Here is a 25,258-nt window from a genome sequence, read left to right on the forward strand (position 1 = left end):
ACAGGGAGCTCCCCCTAGTGGTGGATGCAGACAGGATCTTATCATGTATCTCTGTATACAGGGAGCTCCCCCTAGTGGTGACTGCAGACAGGATCTTATCATGTATCTCTGTATACAGGGAGCTCCCCCTAGTGGTGGATGCAGACAGGATCTTATCATGTATCTCTGTATACAGGGAGCTCCCCCTAGTGGTGGATGCAGACAGGATCTTATCATGTATCTCTGTATACAGGGATCTCCCCCTAGTGGTGACTGCAGACAGGATCTTATCATGTATCTCTGTATACAGGGAGCTCCCCCTAGTGGTGACTGCAGACAGGATCTTTTCATGTATCTCTGTATACAGGGAGCTCCCCCTAGTGGTGACTGCAGACAGAATCTTATCATGTATCTCTGTATACAGGGAGCTCCCCCTAGTGGTGGCTGCAGACAGGCTCTTATCATGTATCTCTGTATACAGGGAGCTCCCCCTAGTGGTGGCTGCAGACAGGCTCTTATCATGTATCTCTGTATACAGGGAGCTCCCCCTAGTGGTGGCTGCAGACAGGCTCTTATCATGTATCTCTGTATACAGGGAACTCCCCCTAGTGGTGGCTGCAGACAGAATCTTATCATGTATCTCTAAATACAGGGAGCTCCCCCTAGTGGTGGCTGCAGACAGGATCTTATCATGTATCTCTGTATAAAGGGAGCTCCCCTAGTGGTGGTTGCAGACAGGATCTTATCATGTATCTCTGTATAAAGGGAGCTCCCCCTAGTGGTGGCTGCAGACAGGATCTTATCATGTATCTCTGTATAAAGGGAGCTCCCCCTAGTGGTGGCTGCAGACAGGATCTTATCATGTACCTCTGTATACAGGGAGCTCCCCCTAGTGGTGGCTGCAGACAGAATCTTATCATGTATCTCTAAATACAGGGAGCTCCCCCTAGTGGTGGCTGCAGACAGGATCTTATCATGTATCTCTGTATACAGGGAGCTCCCCCTAGTGGTGGCTGCAGACAGAATCTTATCATGTATCTCTAAATACAGGGAGCTCCCCCTAGTGGTGGCTGCAGTCAGAATCTTATCATGTATCTCTGTATACAGGGAGCTCCCCCTAGTGGTGACTGGAGACAGGATCTTATCATGTATCTCTGTATACAGGGAGCTCCCCCTAGTGGTGATTGCAGACAGGATCTTATCATGTATCTCTGTATACAGGGAGCTCCCCCTAGTGGTGACTGCAGACAGAATCTTATCATGTATCTCTGTATACAGGGAGCTCCCCCTAGTGGTGGCTGCAGACAGGCTCTTATCATGTATCTCTGTATACAGGGAGCTCCCCCTAGTGGTGGCTGCAGACAGGCTCTTATCATGTATCTCTGTATACAGGGAGCTCCCCCTAGTGGTGGCTGCAGACAGGCTCTTATCATGTATCTCTGTATACAGGGAACTCCCCCTAGTGGTGGCTGCAGACAGAATCTTATCATGTATCTCTAAATACAGGGAGCTCCCCCTAGTGGTGGCTGCAGACAGGATCTTATCATGTATCTCTGTATAAAGGGAGCTCCCCCTAGTGGTGGCTGCAGACAGGATCTTATCATGTATCTCTGTATAAAGGGAGCTCCCCTAGTGGTGGCTGCAGACAGGATCTTATCATGTATCTCTGTATAAAGGGAGCTCCCCTAGTGGTGGTTGCAGACAGGATCTTATCATGTATCTCTGTATAAAGGGAGCTCCCCCTAGTGGTGGCTGCAGACAGGATCTTATCATGTATCTCTGTATAAAGGGAGCTCCCCCTAGTGGTGGCTGCAGACAGGATCTTATCATGTACCTCTGTATACAGGGAGCTCCCCCTAGTGGTGGCTGCAGACAGAATCTTATCATGTATCTCTAAATACAGGGAGCTCCCCCTAGTGGTGGCTGCAGACAGGATCTTATCATGTATCTCTGTATACAGGGAGCTCCCCCTAGTGGTGGCTGCAGACAGAATCTTATCATGTATCTCTAAATACAGGGAGCTCCCCCTAGTGGTGGCTGCAGACAGGATCTTATCATGTATCTCTGTATACAGGGAGCACCCCTAGTGGTGACTGCAGACAGGATCTTATCATGTATCTCTGTATACACGGAGCTCCCCCTAGTGGTGGCTGCAGACAGGATCTTATCATGTATCTCTGTATACAGGGAGCTCCCCCTAGTGGTGGCTGCAGTCAGAATCTTATCATGTATCTCTGTATACAGGGAGCTCCCCCTAGTGGTGACTGGAGACAGGATCTTATCATGTATCTCTGTATACAGGGAGCTCCCCCTAGTGGTGATTGCAGACAGGATCTTATCATGTATCTCTGTATACAGGGAGCTCCCTCTAGTGGTGGCTGCAGACAGGATCTTATGCATCTCTGTATACAGGGAGCTCCCCCTAGTGGTGACTGCAGACAGAATCTTATCATAGTAACATAGTAACATAGTAACATAGTTAGTAAGGCCGAAAAAAGACATTTGTCCATCCAGTTCAGCCTATATTCCATCATAATAAATCCCCAGATCTACGTCCTTCTACAGAACCTAATTGTATGATACAATATTGTTCTGCTCCAGGAAGACATCCAGGCCTCTCTTGAACCCCTCGACTGAGTTCGCCATCACCACCTCCTCAGGCAAGCAATTCCAGATTCTCACTGCCCTAACAGTAAAGAATCCTCTTCTATGTTGGTGGAAAAACCTTCTCTCCTCCAGACGCAAAGAATGCCCCCTTGTGCCCGTCACCTTCCTTGGTATAAACAGATCCTCAGCGAGATATTTGTATTGTCCCCTTATATACTTATACATGGTTATTAGATCGCCCCTCAGTCGTCTTTTTTCTAGACTAAATAATCCTAATTTCGCTAATCTATCTGGGTATTGTAGTTCTCCCATCCCCTTTATTAATTTTGTTGCCCTCCTTTGTACTCTCTCTAGTTCCATTATATCCTTCCTGAGCACCGGTGCCCAAAACTGGACACAGTACTCCATGTGCGGTCTAACTAGGGATTTGTACAGAGGCAGTATAATGCTCTCATCATGTGTATCCAGACCTCTTTTAATGCACCCCATGATCCTGTTTGCCTTGGCAGCTGCTGCCTGGCACTGGCTGCTCCAGGTAAGTTTATCATTAACTAGGATCCCCAAGTCCTTCTCCCTGTCAGATTTACCCAGTGGTTTCCCGTTCAGTGTGTAATGGTGACATTGATTCCTTCTTCCCATGTGTATAACCTTACATTTATCATTGTTAAACCTCATCTGCCACCTTTCAGCCCAAGTTTCCAACTTATCCAGATCCATCTGTAGCAGAATACTATCTTTTCTTGTATTAACTGCTTTACATCAGTATTTGGTTGCAGAAATTTCGGCATTGCGTTTTTGCATGCGTTTTTAACTTGCTTTTTTCTAACATTTTGGGGTGACAAAATGCAGCAAAACCACTGACAGAAATTTTTCTGCACCAAGATATAGGTTATTACAGTTGGGGCTATTTAGTTTGGAAATACGAAGACTAAGGGGTGATCTTATGTTAATGTATAAATATATGAGGGGACAGTACAAAGACCTTTCTGATGATCTTTTTAATCATAGACCTGAGACGGGGACAAGGGGGCATCCTCTACGTCTGGAGGAAAGAAGGATTAAGTATATTCTCAGACGCGGATTCTTTACTGTAAGAGCAGTGAGACTATGGAACTCTCTGCCGTATGATGTTGTAATGAGTGTTTCAATACTTAAATTTAAGAGGGGACTGGATACCTTTCTGGAAAAGTATAATGTTACAGGGTATATATACTAGGTTCCTTGTTAGGGTGTTGATCCAGGGAACTAGTCTGATTGCCGTATGTGGAGTTGGGAAGGATTTTGTTTTCCCCAATGTGGAGCTTACTCCACATGGGTTTTTTTTTTGCCTTCCTGTGGATCAACATGTTAGGGCATGTTAGGTTAGGCTATGGGTTGAACTAGATGGACTTAAAGTCTTCCTTCAACCTTAATAACTATGTTACTATGTTACATAGTTTTGTATCATCTGCAAATATCGATATTTTACTGTGTAAACCTTCTACCAGATCATTAATGAATATGTTGAAGAGAACAGGTCCCAATACCGACCCCTGCGGTACCCCACTGGTCACAGCGACCCAGTTAGAGACTATACCATTTATAACCACCCTCTGCTTTCTATCACTAAGCCAGTTACTAACCCATTTACACACATTTTCCCCCAGACCAAGCATTCTCATTTTGTGTACCAACCTCTTGTGCGGCACGGTATCAAACGCTTTGGAAAAATCGAGATATACCACGTCCAATGACTCACCGTGGTCCAGCCTATAGCTTACCTCTTCATAAAAACTGATTAGATTGGTTTGACAGGAGCGATTTCTCATAAACCCATGCTGATATGGAGTTAAACAGTTATTCTCATTGAGATAATCCAGAATAACATCCCTCAGAAACCCTTCAAATATTTTACCAACAATAGAGGTTAGACTTACTGGCCTATAATTTCCAGGTTCACTTTTAGAGCCCTTTTTGAATATTGGCACCACATTTGCTATGCGCCAGTCCTGCGGAACAGACCCTGTCGCTATAGAGTCCCTAAAAATAAGAAATAATGGTTTATCTATTACATTACTTAGTTCTCTTAGTACTCGTGGGTGTATGCCATCCGGACCCGGAGATTTATCTATTTTAATCTTATTTAGCCGGTTTCGCACCTCTTCTTGGGTTAGATTGGTGACCCTTAATATAGGGTTTTCATTGTTTCTTGGGATTTCACCTAGCATTTCATTTTCCACCGTGAATACCGTGGAGAAGAAGGTGTTTAATATGTTAGCTTTTTCCTCGTCATCTACAACCATTCTTTCCTCACTATTTTTTAAGGGGCCTACATTTTCAGTTTTTATTCTTTTACTATTGATATAGTTGAAGAACAGTTTGGGATTAGTTTTACTCGCCTTAGCAATGTGCTTCTCTGTTTCCTTTTTGGCAGCTTTAATTAGTTTTTTAGATAAAGTATTTTTCTCCCTATAGTTTTTTAGAGCTTCAATGGTGCCATCCTGCTTTAGTAGTGCAAATGCTTTCTTTTTACTGTTAATTGCCTGTCTTACTTCTTTGTTTAGCCACATTGGGTTTTTCCTATTTCTAGTCCTTTTATTCCCACAAGGTATAAACCGCTTACACTGCCTATTTAGGATGTTCTTAAACATTTCCCATTTATTATCTGTATTCTTATTTCTGAGGATATTGTCCCAGTCTACCAGATTAAGGGCATCTCTAAGCTGGTCAAACTTTGCCTTCCTAAAGTTCAGTGTTTTTGTGACTCCCTGACAAGTCCCCCTAGTGAAAGACAGGTGAAACTGCACAATATTGTGGTCGCTATTTCCTAAATGCCCGACCACCTGCAGATTTGTTATTCTGTCAGGTCTATTAGATAGTATTAGGTCTAAAAGTGCTGCTCCTCTGGTTGGATTCTGCACCAATTGTGAAAGATAATTTTTCTTGGTTATTAGCAGAAACCTGTTGCCTTTATGGGTTTCACAGGTTTCTGTTTCCCAGTTAATATCCGGGTAGTTAAAGTCCCCCATAACCAGGACCTCATTATGGGTTGCAGCTTCATCTATCTGCTTTAGAAGTAGACTTTCCATGCTTTCTGTTATATTTGGGGGTTTGTAACAGACCCCAATGAGAATTTTGTTACCATTTTTCCCTCCATGAATTTCAACCCATATGGACTAGACATCCTCATTTCCTTCGCTAATATCCTCCCTTAAAGTGGACTTTAGACAAGACTTTACATAGAGACAAACCCCTCCTCCTCTCCGATTTTTACGATCCTTTCTAAACAGACTGTAACCCTGTAAGTTAACAGCCCAGTCATAGCTTTCATCTAACCATGTCTCGGTTATTCCCACTATGTCAAAGTTACCTGTAGATATTTCTGCTTCTAGTTCTTCCATCTTGTTTGTCAGGCTTCTGGCGTTTGCGAGCATGCAGTTTAGAGGATTTTGTTTTGTTCCAATCTCCTCGCTGTGGATTGTTTTAGAAATGTTCTTACCTCCCTTCTGAGTATGTTTTCCTGGATCTTCTTTGTTCAAGTCTAATGTTTTTCTTCCCGTCCCCTCTTCTTCTAGTTTAACGCCCTCCTGATGAGTGTAGCGAGTCTTCTGGCGAATGTGTGTTTCCCAGGTTTGTTGAGGTGTAGTCCGTCTCTGGCGAGGAGTCCATCGTACCAGTAATTCACACCGTGGTCCAGGAATCCGAATCCTTGTTGTCTGCACCATCGTCTTAGCCAGTTGTTTGCATCAAGGATCCTGTTCCATCTCCTGGTGCCATGCCCGTCTACTGGAAGGATAGAAGAAAAAACTACCTGTGCATCCAGTTCCTTTACTTTCTTCCCCAACTCTTCAAAGTCTTTGCAGATTGTCGGTAGGTCCTTCCTTGCCGTGTCATTGGTGCCAACATGTATCAGAAGAAATGGGTGGACGTCCTTGGAGTTGAAGAGCTTTGGTAACCTATCGGTCACATCCTTGATCATCGCACCTGGAAGGCAGCATACTTCTCTTGCAGTTATGTCCGGTCTGCAGATGGCTGCTTCTGTGCCTCTCAGTAGTGAGTCTCCCACCACCACCACTCTTCGTTGCTTCTTGGCTGTACTTTTTGCTGTCACTTGTGTGCCCTTTTCTTTTTTGCTTGCTGGTATTGCTTCATCCTTAGGTGTGCCATCTTCATCCTCTACAAAGATTTGATATCGGTTCTTCAGTTGTGTGGTTGGTGATTTCTCCATGGTCTTCTTGCTTCTTTTGGTCACATGCTTCCACTCATCTGCTTTTGGAGGTTCTCTGACACTTTTTTCACCTTCTGTGACCAGTAGAGATGCTTCTGTTCTGTCTAGAAAGTCTTCATTCTCTTTGATGAGTTTCAAAGTTGCTATTCTTTCTTCCAGACCCAGCACCTTTTCTTCTAAAAGGGCCACTAGTCTACACTTCTGACAGGTGAAATTTAATTCTTCTTCTGGTCGATCTGTGAACATGTAGCACATGCTGCAGCTCACCATGTAGGTTGTCACATCTGCCATGTTGCTCCTAGATCCTGCTGACTTATCTATGTATACAGGGAGCTCCCCCTAGTGGTGGCTGCAGACAGGATCTTATGCATCTCTGTATACAGGGAGCTCCCCCTAGTGGTGACTGCAGACAGAATCTTATCATGTATCTCTGTATACAGGGAGCTCCCCCTAGTGGTGGCTGCAGACAGAATCTTATCATGTATCTCTGTATACAGGGAGCTCCCCCTAGTGGTGACTGCAGACAGGATCTTATCATGTATCTCTGTATACAGGGAGCTCCCCCTAGTGGTGGCTGCAGACAGGATCTTATGTATCTCTGTATACAGGGAGCTCCCCCTAGTGGTTACTGCAGACTGGATCTTATCATGTATCTCTGTATACAGGGAGCTCGCCCTAGTGGTGGCTGCAGACAGGATCTTATCATGTATCTCTGTATGCAGGGAGCTCCCCCTAGTGGTGACTGCAGACAGGATCTTATCATGTATCTCTGTATACAGGGAGCTCCCCCTAGTGGTGGCTGCAGACAGGATCTTATCATGTATCTCTGTATGCAGGGAGCTCCCCCTAGTGGTGACTGTAGACAGGATGTTATCATGTATCTCTGTATACAGGGAGCTCCCCCTAGTGGTGACTGCAGACAGGATCTTATCATGTATCTCTGTATACAGGGAGCTCCCCCTAGTGGTGGCTGCAGACAGGATCTTATCATCTATCTCTGTATGCAGGGAACTACCCCTAGTGGTGACTGCAGACTGGATCTTATCATGTATCTCTGTATACAGGGAGCTCCCCCTAGTGGTGGCTGCAGACAGGATCTTATCATCTATCTCTGTATGCAGGGAGCTCCCCCTAGTGGTGGCTGCAGACAGGATCTTATCATGTATCTCTGTATGCAGGGAGCTCCCCCTAGTGGTGACTGCAGACAGGATCTTATCATGTATCTCTGTATACAGGGAGCTTCCCCTAGTGGTGACTGCAGACAGGATCTTATCATGTATCTCTGTATACAGGGAGCTCCCCCTAGTGGTGGCTGCAGACAGGATCTTATCATCTATCTCTGTATGCAGGGAACTACCCCTAGTGGTGACTGCAGACAGGATCTTATCATGTATCTCTGTATACAGGGAGCTCCCCCTAGTGGTGACTGCAGACAGGATCTTATGTATCTCTGTATACAGGGAGCTCCCCCTAGTGGTGGCTGCAGACAGGATCTTATCATGTATCTCTGTATGCAGGGAGCTCCCCCTAGTGGTGGCTGCAGACAGAATCTTATCATGTATCTGTGTATACAGGGAGCTCCCCCTAGTGGTGGCTGCAGACAGGATCTTATCATGTATCTCTGTATGCAGGGAACTCCCCCTAGTGGTGACTGCAGACAGGATCTTATCATGTATCTCTGTTTACAGGGAGCTCCCCCTAGTGGTGGCTGCAGACAGGATCTTATCATGTATCTCTGTATACAGGGAGCTCCCCCTAGTGGTGGCTGCAGACAGGATCTTATCATGTATCTCTGTATACAGGGAGCTCCCCCTAGTGGTGGCTGCAGACAGGATCTTATCATGTATCTCTGTATACAGGGAGCTCCCCCTAGTGGTGGCTGCAGACAGGACCTTATCATGTATCTCTGTATACAGGGAGCTCCCCCTAGTGGTGGCTGCAGACAGGACCTTATCATGTATCTCTGTATACAGGGAGCTCCCCCTAGTGGTGGCTGCAGACAGGATCTTATCATGTATCTCTGTATACAGGGAGCTCCCCCTAGTGGAGGCTGCAGACAGTATCTTATCATGTATCTCTGTATACAGGGAGCTCCCCCTAGTGGTGGATGCAGACAGGATCTTATCATGTATCTCTGTATACAGGGAGCTCCCCCTAGTGGTGGATGCAGACAGGATCTTATCATGTATCTCTGTATACAGGGAGTTCCCCCTAGTGGTGGCTGCAGACAGGATCTTATCATGTATCTCTGTATACAGGGAGCTCCCCCTAGTGGTGACTGCAGACAGGATCTTATCATGTATCTCTGTATACAGGGAGCTCCCCCTAGTGGTGACTGCAGACAGGATCTTATCATGTATCTCTGTATACAGGGAGCTTCCCCTAGTGGTGGCTGCAGACAGGATCTTATCATGTATCTCTATATACAGGGAGCTCCCCCTAGTGGTGACTGCAGACAGGATCTTATCATGTATCTCTGTATACAGGGAGCTTCCCCTCGTGGTGACTGCAGACATGATCTTATCATGTATCTTTGTATACAGGGAGCTCCCCCTAGTGGTGGCTGCAGACAGGATCTTATCATCTATCTCTGTATGCAGGGAACTCCCCCTAGTGGTGACTGCAGACAGGATCTTATCATGTATCTCTGTATACAGGGAGCTCCCCCTAGTGGTGGCTGCAGACAGGATCTTATCATGTATCTCTGTATACAGGGAGCTCCCCCTAGTGGTGACTGCAGACAGGATCTTATCATGTATCTCTGTATACAGGGAGCTCCCCCTAGTGGTGGCTGCAGACAGGATCTTATCATGTATCTCTGTATGCAGGGAACTCCCCCTAGTGGTGACTGCAGACAGGATCTTATCATGTATCTCTGTATACAGGGATCTCCCTCTAGTGGTGGCTGCAGACAGGTTCTTATCATGTATCTCTGTACACAGGGAGCTCCCCCTAGTGGTGGCTGCAGACAGGATCTTATCATGTATCTCTGTATACAGGGAGCTCCCCCTAGTGGTGGATACAGACAGGATCTTATCATGTATCTCTGTATACAGGGAGCTCCCCCTAGTGGTGACTGCAGACAGGATCTTATCATGTATCTCTGTATACAGGGAGCTCCCCCTAGTGGTGGCTGCAGACAGGATCTTATCATGTATCTCTGTATACAGGGAGCTCCCCCTAGTGGTGGCTGCAGACAGGATCTTATCATGTATCTCTGTATACAGGGAGCTCCCCCTAGTGGTGGCTGCAGACAGGATCTTATCATGTATCTCTGTATACAGGGAGCTCCCCCTAGTGGTGGCTGCAGACAGGATCTTATCATGTATCTCTGTACACAGGGAGCTCCCCCTAGTGGTGGCTGCAGATAGGATCTTATCATGTATCTCTGTATACAGTGAGCTCCCCCTAGTGGTGACTACAGACAGGATCTTATCATGTATCTCTGTATACAGGGAGCTCCCCCTAGTGGTGGCTGCAGACAGGTTCTTATCATGTATCTCTGTATACAGGGAGCTCCCCCTAGTGGTGGCTGCAGACAGGTTCTTATCATGTATCTCTGTATACAGGGAGCTCCCCCTAGTGGTGGCTGCAGACAGGTTCTTATCATGTATCTCTGTACACAGGGAGCTCCCCCTAGTGGTGGATACAGACAGAATAGATAGATGATACAATGTACACAGGGAACCTCCCGCTAGTGGTGGATGGCGGTAGTCTCTTATCATGTATATTTGTATGCAGAGAATTTTGTGGTTTTTTTCCTATTTTAAATATCCCTGCTTGCTGTTAGTGATTATAAATCAGCTTAAAAACCTGTCTTGCCCTAATGCTTCTCATAGCTGGGTGGTGGTTTCAGTGCTTTAATTAGCAGCAGTAATCTCTCGAATGTCTTCACAATGTGTCACTACAGATAGTATTTAACAGTCTCCGTATCTGTATAATGAAGGACATAGAAGTTGTACATTTTTTCAGAGGAGATGTGTTTCATGAACTCTTGAATTCTGTCCCAAATATTTCAGCATTGTGCTGCTCATGATTGCGTCCTCCGGGCACAGCGCGGGGATTACAGGTGACATTTATGGTAAAGTCTCCTTCCTTTCCAGAACTGTTTTTCCGCATTTCTTGAAAGATGTGAGTGGTCAGTGTCTGGAGAGATTTGGCCCAGTGCTTCCTCCGGCCATAGGAATCATAGCCCAATGTCAATTGTGGACAGGTGCCAGGAATCCCCAGCGCTGCACGTTCCTTTACAACATGGCGTTCGCTGTGACTCGCTGCTGAGATGCAGGAGCTCGACCCAGATATCCCACAGCATGTGATCAGCAGCGCGTAGTATCGGTGACCCCCGTCAGCCAGCTGCCAATCATCCTAATATCCCAAATGTTATATGCTAGAATATTCTGCAGTGTGAGCCGCACGGACGTATCTCATTTACAGTAATGAATATGCGGCTCCACCTCCCATAGGGGTGGAGCCGCATATTCATTACTGTAAATGAGCGGCCCCACGTGACCGCATACAGGAGAAGATGCGGCCAGAACTGGAAGCAGCGACAGCCAACGAGGGAGCTGGGTGAGTATTTTCAGAACAGCGGGAGGCACATAGATCTTTATTTTAAACACACTTATTCATATCTTCTCTGCAGCAAACGCTGCTGCAGGGAAGATATGAATCGCGGCTTCAGCACCAGATGCTTGTACGTGTGGTACCCAGCACGGTGCGTGTGGTACCCAGTGGGCACACGGGCGGCACACGTGTGCCACACTGATGTGCCACAGAAACGTAGGGGCACACGGACACGGATAATTCCAGTACCGATTTTTTCCGGTACTGGAATTATCTGGACGTGTAAAACCGGCCTAAGCTCCTGACTCCAGACATTGCAGAGACGGCAGTAGGGGTAGGCGTCCCTCTATTTTGTGTGACCTCTGACTTCATGGAGGGGGTCAGAAGCTCTACCAGCTCTGTCTGTATATACTGTGTAGGCGTCCCCTCCCTACTCCTCCTAATACTCTGTGTAAACTGCAGTAATCTGATTACTAAGGCCATGGCGCTCTGTAGTACCAGTGCTGTGAGTGCGCGGGGGCTGTCAGATCATGTCCCAGCACTCGGGGTAATTTCATTACTGCAGTTGAATCACATTTCCTCCATATGTTGAGGACATATTTAAAGAACCAGGAATAAAGCTCATCCTATAAACCCAGTACCTGTCACAATTCATTTTTGGATTTGTGGCAGCTCTGGTTCCACTATAATTTAAATGTAGCTTTTTTTTTTTAACTTTCGGGCAGGCAAGGGTTAATGTCAGTTTCCTTGCTGGCAGCTGCTTTGTTGCTAGTCAGCTGATGTTGGTGGTGACCACTTCCACCATGCTTTAAAAAGTCACATGATCCATTAGCTGACTATCGGTGATAGAAGTAAAGAGCTCTCTGGTTTCCGTGGTGAATCTGCTGTTTACGTGGAGTTTGTGGTCCTGGTGCCTTATCCTCTGCTGTGTGGTGCTTTACAGCAGGGACAGTGTTAAGTACTATTTCCCCTTTTTCTGTGTCTTGTTGTTGTTCCTCTCCCTGTGTTGTTCACCATTTTACACTGCTGAGGCTAGCGTCCTTACCAACCATTGCACTAGCCAAGGAATGGTGAGGTGACAATCAGGGACTAGGCACGTGGTGGGGGAAGGACCCGCTTAGGGCGTTAGGGGAGTTTAGGGACTGTTTGGAGTCCAGGATGTGCCCCATCCGTCATTCCCTATGGTTAGGGCCTTCCTCACCCGATTCCATCCCATTGTTGGTATATGTTGTGTCGTCTTCTGGACTTAACTGTGTCATTTGTGACATTATCCTGACAGGACCTATGCACCAGGGTCTGCCAGCCCCAGGCAAAGACTGTATTATATGGTTGCTGAGCAGTGTATCTAAGCCTCTCATGTGTGATACAGTGTCAGAGAGCCATACAGCACTATATCCCCATCATGTAATGTCACAATTCTTGTTAACTGTTGTATGACATTTAACCACTACACTGCCAGTATGTGTGATGGGGGCTGCATCTTTATATACTGTCACTAATAATAAAGCATTATAATTCTTAGCTGCCGGTAGGTGAGAGCTTTGACTGTGCAGCGCGGTCCTGGATGTGGCAGCATTATGGCGCAGGCTGCAGATCTTCGTACATGGCTCAGCACGTGTCAGACCCTTATAAATAAATGATAATGGTGTCGAGAATGAATCTGGCGCCAGGGAAATTTCCTCTCTCGCTCATTTCTCAGAATTCCAGTTGTCATGGCAACCAGGATGGAATATATATAAAAGGAAAAGAAGAAAAAAAAAAAGTAAAGTGACAGCGACCTTCCTGCTGCCTGACTGGGTGCAGTCCCCGCTACACCACGATATCTGTGCTGGATCATGTGCAATTCATGCCTCAGTGATGGGCGAGGAGCCTGGCAGCGGGCGTGGCGTGCCACTGTGTGCCCAGCCGGTGCCAGGACCCCATTACCACATGTCAGGCCGAGCTCCATGGTGGGAATTAGCAGATATGGGGCCACGGGGTGCAATGGTGGGAATTGCTGGGGGCGATGGAGGCCGAACACAGGGAAAAGGGGCACAAAAGGGGTCACGTAATCACCCTCTTGTCAGGTTCTGCGCTCGTTAGGGCGATCCTGCTGGGGTCCTCAGTTTTTCTCGGGGGCCTCCAATTACTTGTTGGCTCCCTGATTAGCTCCACACAACCCTCGGACTGTCCTTCTGGGCCCCAGCCTGGTTGGAAATGGGTTTGTCCAAAAAGAACGTCTTAAAGGGTCATACAGTGGTGTGAACAAGTCTTTGCCCCCTTCCCGATCTCCTATTCTTTCCATGTTTGTTTCCGATCACCAAACAAATGTAAATATTAGACAAAGAACACAAGTAATCACACAATGCAGGTTATTAATGAAGGACTTTATTATTAAGGGAAAAGAAATGCATGTATCTCTGGAAATCAGGAAGGGGGTGAACACTTTCACACAACTGTATTCCCATATTCATATTGTTGGTTGGTCCTTAGAAACACAAGGACTTTTGCAATTTACTGGCTAATAAAATGTGTATTTATTATTGGGAACAAGTGTTTTTTTTCCCTCAAGACCGCGCAGTGTAACCTGCCATCACCTCTCGCCGGCTCATCAGGTGAAATGATTGTTAATCCTTGTTCTCGGCAGCATACTGTCCTGTGTACTCAGTGTGTGCTGCTGAGAACAATGACAGCCTATGTGCCCAGAGGATCTATGACTGATGTATTCCTGACCGTTCTGTGTGTGGGACGTGCGGTCGGACGCTGTAAACTGGATATTACACTGGTCAATAAACATGGAGCTGATCGGAGGGCATCTAATGCTGCACATCGGCTGGTGCGGACCTGACCATGTTCTGTAAGTCAGGGCTGGCGTCACTCCATCGCACCTGGGCATGAGCCAGGGCCCAGAGCAAGTGGGGGCCCAACACCAGCACGCTATGGGGCCAGAGTTGGGCGCTGGCACCGGCCTCCCCCTGCTATAAACGGTTTGATATACTCACCTCTCCTCGTTCTCCAATGGCCGCAGGTCCGGTCTCCTCCGCGTCTTCTGACTCTCTGACGTCTCAGAGCATGGGGTGCGACGACATCGATACAGCGCTGAGCAGAGCAGAAGGCCAGAATAGGCTGAAGACACCAGAACAAGAACAGCGGGGAACAAGGAGAGGTCAGTATCTGATTCTTTATGTATGGAGCATTATGTGGGGTCCATTATTCTGTATGGAGCTATATATGGGGCCCATTATACTGTATGGAGCAATATATGGGGTTCATTATTCTGTATGGAGCAATATATGGGGCCCATTATACTGTATGGAGCAATATATGGGGTCCATTATACTGTATGGAGCAATATATGGGGCCCATTATACTGTATGGAGCAATATATGGGGTTCATTATTCTGTATGGAGCAATATATGGGGCCCATTATTCTGTATGGAGCAATATATGGGGTTCATTCTGTATGGAGCAATATATGGGGCCCATTATACTGTATGGAGCAATATATGGGGCCCATTATTCTGTATGGAGCAATATATGGGGTTCATTATTCTGTATGGAGCAATATATGGGGCCCATTATACTATATGGAGCAATATATGGGGCCCATTATACTGTATGGAGCAATATATGGGGCCCATTATTCTGTATGGAGCAATATATGGGGCCCATTATACTGTATGGAGCAATATATGGGGCCCATTATACTGTATGGAGCAATATATGGGGCCCATTATTCTGTATGGAGCAATATATGGGGTTCATTATTCTGTATGGAGCAATATATGGGGCCCATTATACTGTATGGAGCAATATATGGGGTCCATTATACTGTATGGAGCAATATATGGGGCCCATTATTCTGTATGGAGCAATATATGGGGCCCATTATTCTGTATGGAGCAATATATGGGGCCCATTATACTGTATGGAGCAATATATAGGGCCCATTATTCTGTATGGAGCAATATATGGGGCCCATTATTCTGTATGGAGCAATATATGGGGCCCATTATTCTGTATGGAGCAATATATGGGGCCCATTATTCTGTATGGAGCAATATATGGGGCCCATTATACTGTATGGAGCAATATATAGGGCCCATTATTCTGTATGGAGCAATATATGGGGCCCATTATTCTGTATGGAGCAATATATGGGGCACTTAAAAAAATCTTTAAAAAAATTTTTCATAAATAAATATACTGGTTTTATTTGTATTTTCCTCTCACTTTGTTTCTTTTGTGGCACCTACCATATTAGAATGTGTTTTGATATGACAGGTATACAGTATATCTGCTGTCACAGGTCCCTCGCCTCCAATCACACATGCAGGATGTCCCTCGCCTCCTATCACACGTGCAGGATGTCCCTCGCCTCCTATCACACGTGCAGGACGTCCCTCGCCTCCTATCACACGTGCAGGACGTCCCTCGCCTCCTATCACACGTGCAGGATGTCCCTCGCCTCCTATCACACGTGTAGGACGTCCCTCGCCTCCTATCACACGTGCAGGACGCCCCTCGCCTCCTATCACACGTGCAGGACGCCCCTCGCCTCCTATCACACGTGCAGGACGCCCCTCGCCTCCTATCACACGTGCAGGACGTCCTTCGCCTCCAATCACACGTGCAGGAAGTCCCTCGCCTCCTATCACACGTGCAGGACATCCCTCGCCTCCTATCACACATATGCAGAACATCCGTCGCCTCCTATCACACATGCAGGACGCCCCTCGCCTCCTATCACACGTGTGCAGCGCCCCAGGGTCCTGGTCGTTGCAGTAATGTCATTCTTCCACCAGGGGTATTGGTGTTACGTCTGAAGGCAATAAAGGAGATTACTTTACCAGGTATCACAAACCACACGACAAACTTCACACTCCAGCCCACCAGGGGGAGCTATGCTCCTATTTAGTAGGGCACTCTTCACAATTAGGTAAAACTGGTGGTCTGGATAGGAAGTTAGGCAGAAGCGAGCTGGGCTTCACCCAGTGAGCTGCTATCTGAGCTCCACTCAGGTAGTGGGTCCCTCACAGGGGTGGGATCCTGTCAGAGGCCTAGACAGAAGGACACGGAGCTGCGCCTGCCTACTGATGCGGCAGCATCCTAAGAAAGAGACATTGAAGGAGAATTGCGTTGCAGAGTGTGAGAAACGAAGTCATAGCAAAAGGAGAGGAAACCAGAAGGAGTTCTGCCCTGTAAAAGGCTGCCTCCTTTCTGAGGCGCAGGATCCGGTAGCCGGAACACCGAGGGAGTCATTGTCTCCAAGCCTGGCTCCAGAGACCGGCAGGACAGCTAATTCCATATTAGTTGCCCAACCTTTACTCAGGAGGCACGGTGGCAACTGTGGGGGCCAGGGTATCTAAGAGCTCCTGTAAAAAGCCACAGGCCATCAGTCATATGGGTTGTTCCTATCATCTGGCGGACAGAGAGAAAGACATAACATCTAGAACACCACTAACAGTTGTGAGGACCTTATGAGAAGCTTAGCAGTAATGCACTACAACACTCAGGTGCTAGTAGGAAGGCTACTGATTTCCACCTGGATAGGGGGACTCTGGATTTGCCTTCAGACCGACCGGACTCTGCCAGGCCTGTGATCTGGTGCTCTGGACTGTGGATGCTGAAGCCTTCAGTAAAGGTAAAGAGACTGCAACCTTGTGTCCTCGTTCTTCACTGCGCCTCTCACCATCCACCATCTACACACTGGGAAGCCCTGGGGACACACTTCACCTGTGGGAAGGTATACCATCTAGCTGCCATAACATCACCCCAGCGGACCCCTAAGCAGCGTCGGTCACCCTGACCGAATACCACAGGTGGCGTCACGAACATTTCCCCTTTAAAGACCTAGCCCCCTTTTACCAACGGACCTCCCGAGGGCCACAGACCGGGTCAGCCACCGTGACATCCCCCTTGAGAACCGAAGGGGCCCGGTGCCGAGTACCTCTAGCCCTCGGGGGCGATCCATGTGCAGGACATCACTCGCCTCCTATCACACATGCAGGACGTCCTTCGCCTCCTATCACACATGCAGGACGTCCCTCGCCTCCTATCACACATGCAGGACGTCCCTCGCCTCCTATCACACATGCAGGACGTCCCTCGTCTCCTATCACACATGCAGGACGTCCTTCGCCTCCTATCACACATGCAGGAAGCCCCTCGCCTCCTATCACACATGCAGGACATCACTCGCCTCCTATCACACGTGCAGAACGCCCCTCGCCTCCTATCACACGTGCAGGACGCCCCTCGCCTCCTATCACACATGCAGGACATCCCTCGCCTCCTATCACACATGCAGGACGCCCCTCGCCTCCTATCACACATGTAGGACGTCCCTCGCCTCCTATCACACATGCAGGACGTCCTTCGCCTCCTATCACACATACAGGACGTCCTTCGCCTCCTATCACACATGCAGGACGTCCCTCGCCTCCTATCACACATGCAGGACGTCCCTCGCCTCCTATCACACATGCAGGACGTCCCTCGCCTCCTATCACACATGCAGGACGTCCCTCGCCTCCTATCACACATGCAGGACGTCCCTCGCCTCCTATCACACATGCAGGACGTCCCTCGCCTCCTATCACACATGCAGGACGTCCCTCGCCTCCTATCACACATGCAGGACGTCCCTCGCCTCCTATCACACATGCAGGACGCCCCTCGCCTCCTATCACACATGCAGGACGTCCCTCGCCTCCTATCACACGTGCAGGACGTCCCTCGCCTCCTATCACACGTGCAGGACGTCCCTCGCCTCCCATCACACATGCAGGACGCCCCTCGCCTCCTATCACACATGCAGGACATCCCTCGCCTCCTATCACACATGCAGGACGTCCCTCGCCTCCTATCACACATGCAGGACGTCCCTCGCCTCCTATCACACATGCAGGACATCCCTCGCCTCCCATCACACATGCAGGACGTCCCTCGCCTCCCATCACACATGCAGGACGTCCCTCGCCTCCTATCACACATGCAGGACGTCCCTCGCCTCCTATCACACATGCAGGACGCCCCTCGCCTCCTATCACACATGCAGGACGCCCCTCGCCTCCTATCACACATGCAGGACGTCCCTCGCCTCCTATCACACATGCAGGACGTCCCTCGCCTCCTATCACACATGCAGGACGTCCCTCGCCTCCTATCACACATGCAGGACATCCCTCGCCTCCCATCACACATGCAGGACGCCCCTCGCCTCCTATCACACATGCAGGACGCCCCTCGCCTCCTATCACACATGCAGGACGTCCCTCGCCTCCTATCACACATGCAGGACGTCCCTCGCCTCCTATCACACATGCAGGACGTCCCTCGCCTCCCATCACACATGCAGGACATCACTCGCCTCCTATCACACATGCAGGACATCACTCGCCTCCTATCACACGTGCAGGACATCACTCGCCTCCTATCACACGTGCAGGAAGTCCCTCGCCTCCCATCACACATGCAGGACGTCCCTCGCCTCCCATCACACATGCAGGACGTCCCTCGCCTCCCATCACACATGCAGGACGCCCCTCGCCTCCTATCACACATGCAGGACGTCCCTCGCCTCCCATCACACATGCAGGACATCACTCGCCTCCTATCACACATGCAGGACGTCCCTCGCCTCCTATCACACATGCAGGACGTCCCTCGCCTCCCATCACACATGCAGGACATCACTCGCCTCCTATCACACATGCAGGACATCCCTCGCCTCCTATCACACATGCAGGACATCCCTCGCCTCCCATCACACATGCAGGACGCCCCTCGCCTCCTATCACACATGCAGGACATCACTCGCCTCCCATCACACATGCAGGACATCCCTCGCCTCCTATCACACATGCAGGACGCCCCTCGCCTCCTATCACACATGCAGGACGCCCCTCGCCTCCTATCACACATGCAGGACGCCCCTCGCCTCCTATCACACATGCAGGACGTCCTTCGCCTCCTATCACACATACAGGACGTCCTTCGCCTCCTATCACACATGCAGGACGTCCCTCGCCTCCTATCACACATGCAGGACGTCCCTCGCCTCCTATCACACATGCAGGACATCACTCGCCTCCCATCACACATGCAGGACGTCCCTCGTCTCCTATCACACATGCAGGACGTCCCTCGCCTCCCATCACACATGCAGGACGCCCCTCGCCTCCTATCACACATGCAGGACGTCCCTCGCCTCCTATCACACATGCAGGACATCACTCGCCTCCCATCACACATGCAGGACGTCCCTCGTCTCCTATCACACATGCAGGACGTCCCTCGCCTCCTATCACACATGCAGGACATCACTCGCCTCCCATCACACATGCAGGACGTCCCTCGCCTCCTATCACACATGCAGGACGCCCCTCGGCCTTTACATCCCCCATTGCTTATATTAGATGATTAGCCGCTTATTTAATGTGCCCCGGAGACCGCACAGAATTATTTATTACAATTTGCTCTTTCTGGTCTTATTTCCATAATTTTAGCAAGAAGTCCTGTTCCCAGAAGCACGAGCCCCCCTTCCCGTAATCAGACTCATAATTAGGGGGTAACGGTCTGCGGCGCCGGCTGGAGAATCAATTATATGTGGAGTTATGAAATGCCGCTGTCAGCACAATTACAAGATATAAACTGCGGCTCCTGGCACCTGCTGCCCCCATGGAAATGCAGAGGGGTGAGGGGCGATTCCCTGAGAAGGGCAGTCAATGAAGCCTCTCTGGGCTGGGGGAGGGGGGATAGCACCGAATAGGCCCCCACTGATTGCCTGCGGTATATAATGCAGCCCCATAACGCCGTTATAAGAGGGGAATCCCGGAAGAGCAGGGGCATCTAGTCTGCTCATCACTTCTGCCTCCAGTGCTGAGCCTGCTCGTCTGTGCCCCTATGATAACACTGCCGGGCTGTATATGCAGTATATATGCTCGGTGATCGAGCGTCAGTCTATTCTTCCTTCCCTGAGAAGAGGTGTTGGGGTCCAGACTGATTCCTCTCTGGGTAATGTTGTGCTTGGCCGCTAATCAGTATCCAGAGACCACCACAGAAGACCCGGCACCTGAGACGTCCGACCACCAGGACCCTAATAATAATGGTGCCATATCCACAATAGATAGCTCTGATTGACTACGGTATATAAAGAGGTGTTAGCACTGTGTGATTGTTTTATTTAGCACTGTATGTCAGTATGTAACATCAGAACGTATTGGCTAAACCAGGTTTTTCGGTTAAATCTATTCATTTTGTAATTTTGGCAATTTATCATATCATGATTTTTATTACAAAAAATAGAAATTTTATTTTATACTCATACTTTCTGTTGTTCTTGTGACTTTTCAGAAATCTTGTTATCATCAGAGACAAAATTACAATGACTGATAACACCTCTATATACAGTAGATTACACAGGATCCACCATTCACAATAGATGATGACACAGTTCACCTCCTCCTCCTGTACAATGACCGACAACACCTCTATGTACAGTAGATAACACAGGATCCACCATTCACAATAGATGATGACACAGCTCACCTCCTCCTCCTGTACAATGACTGATAACACCTCTATATACAGTAGATAACACAGGATCCACCATTCACAATAGGTGATGTCACAGCTCACCTCCTCCTCCTGTACAATGACTGACAACACCTCTATATACAGTAGATTACACAGGATCCACCATTCACAATAGGTGATGTCACAGCTCACCTCCTCCTCCTGTACAATGACTGATAACACCTCTATATACAGTAGATAACACAGGATCCACCATTCACAATAGGTGATGTCACAGCTCACCTCCTCCTCCTGTACAATGACTGATAACACCTCTATATACAGTAGATAACACAGGATCCACCATTCACAGTAGATGATGACACAGCTCACCTCCTCCTCCTGTACAATGACTGATAACACCTCTATATACAGTAGATTACACAGGATCCACCATTCACAATAGATGATGACACAGCTCACCTCCTCCTCCTGTACAATGACTGATAACACCTCTATATACAGTAGATTACACAGGATCCACCATTCACAATAGATGATGACACAGCTCACCTCCTCCTCCTGTACAATGACTGATAACACCTCTATATACAGTAGATAACACAGGATCCACCATTCACAATAGGTGATGTCACAGCTCACCTCCTCCTCCTGTACAATGACTGATAACACCTCTATATACAGTAGATAACACAGGATCCACCATTCACAGTAGATGATGACACAGCTCACCTCCTCCTCCTGTACAATGACTGATAACACCTCTATATACAGTAGATAACACAGGATCCACCATTCACAGTAGATGATGATACAGCTCACCTCCTCCTCCTGTACAATGACTGATAACACCTCTATATACAGTAGATAACACAGGATCCACCATTCACAATAGGTGATGTCACAGCTCACCTCCTCCTCCTGTACAATGACTGACAACACCTCTATATACAGTAGATTACACAGGATCCACCATTCACAATAGGTGATGTCACAGCTCACCTCCTCCTGTGCAATGACGGATAACACCTCTATATACAGTAGATAACACAGGATCCACCATTCACAGTAGATGATGACACAGCTCACCTCCTCCTCCTGTACAATGACTGATAACACCTCTATATACAGTAGATAACACAGGATCCACCATTCACAGTAGATGATGATACAGCTCACCTCCTCCTCCTGTACAATGACTGATAACACCTCTATATACAGTAGATAACACAGGATCCACCATTCACAATAGGTGATGTCACAGCTCACCTCCTCCTCCTGTACAATGACTGACAACACCTCTATATACAGTAGATTACACAGGATCCACCATTCACAATAGGTGATGTCACAGCTCACCTCCTCCTGTGCAATGACGGATAACACCTCTATATACAGTAGATAACACAGGATCCACCATTCACAATAGATGATGTCACAGCTCACCTCCTCCTCCTGTACAATGACTGATAACACCTCTATATACAGTAGATAACACAGGATCCACCATTCACAATAGGTGATGTCACAGCTCACCTCCTCCTCCTGATCACAGCCCTCTATGGTAACTCAGGAGCACTGTACAGTGCATTGGTGAGCGGTATATGGCTGTATACACAGCTCGGCACTGGACAGGGTATTATTTTGCAGCTTATGGTGGTGTCAGCACTATATAGCACCAGTATTTAGGTAATTGTATGGAAGTGTTATTTGGGCAACATATGACCCTGTAAATACAAGCGCTATAATCCCTGGCACTAGTATACAGGCATGTGTGGAGCGATCGGCGCTCGCTAACCTTCACTTACATGCAGCATTGATGGCGGCTCCCTGTCCACTGGCCCCCCATGTACTCACCACGTGGAGGGGCATAGACTTCACCATCTTATACTCCCTCTTGGGCTCCAGTCTGTAGATGTGACGCTCGGTGATCACCAGACCTCGGTCCTTACATTTGTTGAAACGATTTATCTAGAAAGTGACACAAATACGACAATGAAAGTGATGAAGCCCCAAGTTCTAGATGCACCCCTGTATATTCCCGGCACGCTGCTCCCCTCCAGTCACAAATATTTATTTTAATACTGTATATATAGCACCATCATATTCTGCAGCGCTGTACAGACATCACCATCGCTGTCCCCATTGGGGCTCACAGTCTAGATTCCCTGTCACTATGTCTTTGGAGTGTGGGAAGAAACTAGAGAACCCAGAGAGAACACAAACTCCTAGGGGATGTTGTCCTCCGTGGGACTTGACCAAGGTCCCCAGGCTACAGTGCTAACCACTGAGCCATCGTGTACTAACCCCCGAGCCATCGTGTACTAACCACCGAGCCATCGTGTACTAACCACCGAGCCATCGTGTACTAACCACTGAGCCATCATGTGCTAACCACTGAGCCATCATGTGCTAACCACTGAGCCATCATGTGCTAACCACCGAGCCATCGTGTACTAACCCCCGAGCCATCGTGTACTAACCACCGAGCCATCGTGTACTAACCACCGAGCCATCGTGTACTAACCACCGAGCCATCGTGTGCTAACCACTGAGCCATCATGTGCTAACCACTGAGCCATCATGCTGCCAAAATACCATTCATCTGCCAACAGTACATGACTGATGCATCACTGACCACTGCTAGGAACGGAGTGGAAGATGGCATCTGGAGGAGACGTCCTCAAGAGATGGAGCTTACCGTGAGACCCCACACTAGAAATAAATTACCCTAATATTCATGATTTTAGGTCTGGGACATATCTATGGACACATTGGGCAGAGTGGTATGCACGATGCACCCTGGCAGTGTATGGCGCTAGATGGCCACGAGTCCACTATATGGAAGCCATATGGTGTCACAGAACACTATACCTAACTGGGGATAATTACATGGAAATTCTGACTCTTCCACGGTGAAGCCAAATTCTGTGCCCTCGTTTGCTCGTTTTGCCACGTCTAGTGGTCACGCGCTATATATCGCCGGCCTTTGCTGTGACCTCTGTATAAGGTGAGGTGGCAGTGCCACGTCTAGTGGTCACACGCTATATATCGCCGGCCTTTATTGTGACCTCTGTATAAGGTGAGGTGGCAGTGCCACGTCTAGTGGTCACACGCTATATATCGCTGGCCTTGGTTGTGACCTCTGTATAAGGTGAGGGGGCAGTGCCACGTCTAGTGGTCACACGCTATATATCGCCGGCCTTGGTTGTGACCTCTGTATAAGGTGAGGGGGCAGTGCCACGTCTAGTGGTCACACGCTATATATCGCCGGCCTTGGTTGTGACCTCTGTATAAGGTGAGGTGGCAGTGCCACGTCTAGTGGTCACACGCTATATATCGCCGGCCTTGGTTGTGACCTCTATATAAGGTGAGGTGACAGTGCCACGTCTAGTGGTCACACGCTATATATCGCCGGCCTTGGTTGTGACCTCTATATAAGGTGAGGTGTCAGTGCCACGTCTAGCGGTCACACGCTATATATCGCCGGCCTTGGTTGTGACCTCTGTATAAGGTGAGGTGGCAGTGCCACGTCTAGTGGTCACACGCTATATATCGCCGGCCTTGGTTGTGACCTCTATATAAGGTGAGATGGCAGTGCCACGTCTAGTGGTCACACGCTATATATCGCCGGCCTTGGTTGTGACCTCTGTATAAGGTGAGGGGGCAGTGCCACGTCTAGTGGTCACACGCTATATATCGCCGGCCTTGGTTGTGACCTCTGTATAAGGTGAGGGGGCAGTGCCACGTCTAGTGGTCACACGCTATATATCGCCGGCCTTGGTTGTGACCTCTGTATAAGGTGAGGTGGCAGTGCCACGTCTAGTGGTCACACGCTATATATCGCCGGCCTTGGTTGTGACCTCTGTATAAGGTGAGGTGGCAGTGCCAAGTCTAGTGGTCACACGCTATATATCACCGGCCTTGGTTGTGACCTCTGTATAAGGTGAGGTGGCAGTGCCACGTCTAGTGGTCACACGCTATATATCGCCGGCCTTGGTTGTGACCTCTGTATAAGGTGAGGTGGCAGTGCCACGTCTAGTGGTCACACGCTATATATCGCCGGCCTTGGTTGTGACCTCTGTATAAGGTGAGGTGGCAATGCCACGTCTAGTGGTCACACGCTATATATCGCCGGCCTTGGTTGTGACCTCTGTATAAGGTGAGGTGTCAGTGCCACGTCTAGCGGTCACACGCTATATATCGCCGCCTTTGTTGCGTGGGCAGAGCCCCTGCCTGTGTCACGTTCTTAGTCTGATGACGCAGGCAAGAAGCTATAATTATTGATTGCCCTGATTCCTGCTTTTGCTTAATGTGATCCCGGCGACCCCAGGAGCTGTAATCATGAGTCACAAGAAGCTGAGTATATAGAGAGGCCTTAT

The 25,258-nt window shown here is 48.4% G+C and overlaps 1 protein-coding gene across 2 annotated transcripts in view; it reads right to left on the reverse strand.

Annotated features, from left to right (window-relative positions):
* The window catches only part of LOC138641634 (unconventional myosin-Ig-like), a 259,855-nt gene that overhangs the window by 89,670 nt on the left and 144,927 nt on the right, over positions 1 to 25,258 (reverse strand). For both annotated transcript variants that reach the window (XM_069729172.1, XM_069729173.1), the window contains exon 20: positions 22,734 to 22,847. In XM_069729172.1, coding sequence (XP_069585273.1) covers positions 22,734 to 22,847 — 114 coding nt within the window. The remainder of the gene's footprint in view (positions 1 to 22,733; positions 22,848 to 25,258) is intronic.

This window comes from Ranitomeya imitator, chromosome 6 (assembly GCF_032444005.1).
Source record: "Ranitomeya imitator isolate aRanImi1 chromosome 6, aRanImi1.pri, whole genome shotgun sequence".
In the NCBI taxonomy this organism is placed as follows: domain Eukaryota; kingdom Metazoa; phylum Chordata; class Amphibia; order Anura; family Dendrobatidae; genus Ranitomeya; species Ranitomeya imitator.